Source organism: Sinocyclocheilus grahami, unplaced genomic scaffold (assembly GCF_001515645.1).
Source record: "Sinocyclocheilus grahami isolate Dianchi unplaced genomic scaffold, SAMN03320097.WGS_v1.1 scaffold1427.1, whole genome shotgun sequence".
NCBI lineage: Eukaryota > Metazoa > Chordata > Actinopteri > Cypriniformes > Cyprinidae > Sinocyclocheilus > Sinocyclocheilus grahami.
The window spans coordinates 1-937 of record NW_015506606.1 but is presented as its reverse complement, the minus strand read 5'-3'; the positions used below and the strand labels follow the sequence as shown (position 1 = coordinate 937).

Genomic DNA, 937 nt, shown 5'->3' with positions numbered 1-937 from the left:
GCGATCTTTAACAGACCTCTTGCAGACGTGCGTGTGCTGTCTGGGGAACGATAACGCGACTCACCGGATCAAACGGCAGCGCGGTCAGGTGACAACAACAGCGCAACGTTTCGTTAACGCTCGCGCTCAGCGGATGCCGTTCGGCGTGAAAGCACCGTCCAGGTCGTCGTCGTCGTCGCCGCCCCGCGACAGCTGCGAGATCCGGTCGAGCGTCTCGTCCACCACGTTCGGGATGATGTTGACGCACGCGCTCGCCGCCTCCCGGTTGTAGGGCACGAGCTCGTTGCTGACGTTCGCCGTCTCCACCGGAGTCCGGCAGCGGCAGCGCAGCAGGCTGGAGAAGCCCCTGCGGAACTCGGCGTTGAAGGCGTAGATGACGGGGTTGAGCGACGAGTTGCTCCAGCCGAACCACACGAACACGTCGAAGGTGGTGTCGCTGACGCACGGCTCGCGGCGGCAGAACGGAACCACGCAGTTGAGCACGAAGAACGGCAGCCAGCAGCACACGAACACGCCCATGATCACGGACAGCGTCTTCAGGACTTTGGTCTCGCGCTGGAACGACGTCTTGAGGCTCCGGTGGAGGCTCCGGTCGGACCGGCGGCTCTGCGCGTGCTCCGCCGCGCGCTCCAGCGACGCGATCCTCCGGATCTGGACCTGCGCGATCCGGTAGATGCGCGTGTAGGTGACGATCATGATCGCCACGGGAATGTAGAAGCTGATGAGGGACGAGGAGATGGCGTACTCGCGGCTCAGGCTCGAGTCGCAGCTGTCCACGTCGGACGCGTTGGGCTCCGCGGCGCCCGCGTCGGCTTTGTGCCAGTCCAGCTGCACCGGGATGAACGAGATGAGCACGGACAGCGTCCACGCCGCGCCGATCATCACGAAAGCGACGCGCGGGGTCATCTTGCGCTCGTAGCGGAACGGGCTGCTGATG

At 65.0% G+C, this 937-nt stretch overlaps 1 protein-coding gene across 1 annotated transcript in view; it reads right to left on the bottom strand.

Annotated features, from left to right (window-relative positions):
- LOC107570208 (D(1B) dopamine receptor-like) overlaps positions 1-933 on the bottom strand; it is a gene marked incomplete at its 5' end in the record, with an annotated part of 3,358 nt that extends 2,425 nt beyond the window's left edge. Inside the window, one exon of the mRNA XM_016256415.1 lies at positions 65-933. Within this exon, the coding sequence (XP_016111901.1) occupies positions 127-933 (807 nt within the window). The remainder of the gene's footprint in view (positions 1-64) is intronic.
- Between the last annotated feature and the right edge of the window lie 4 nt (positions 934-937).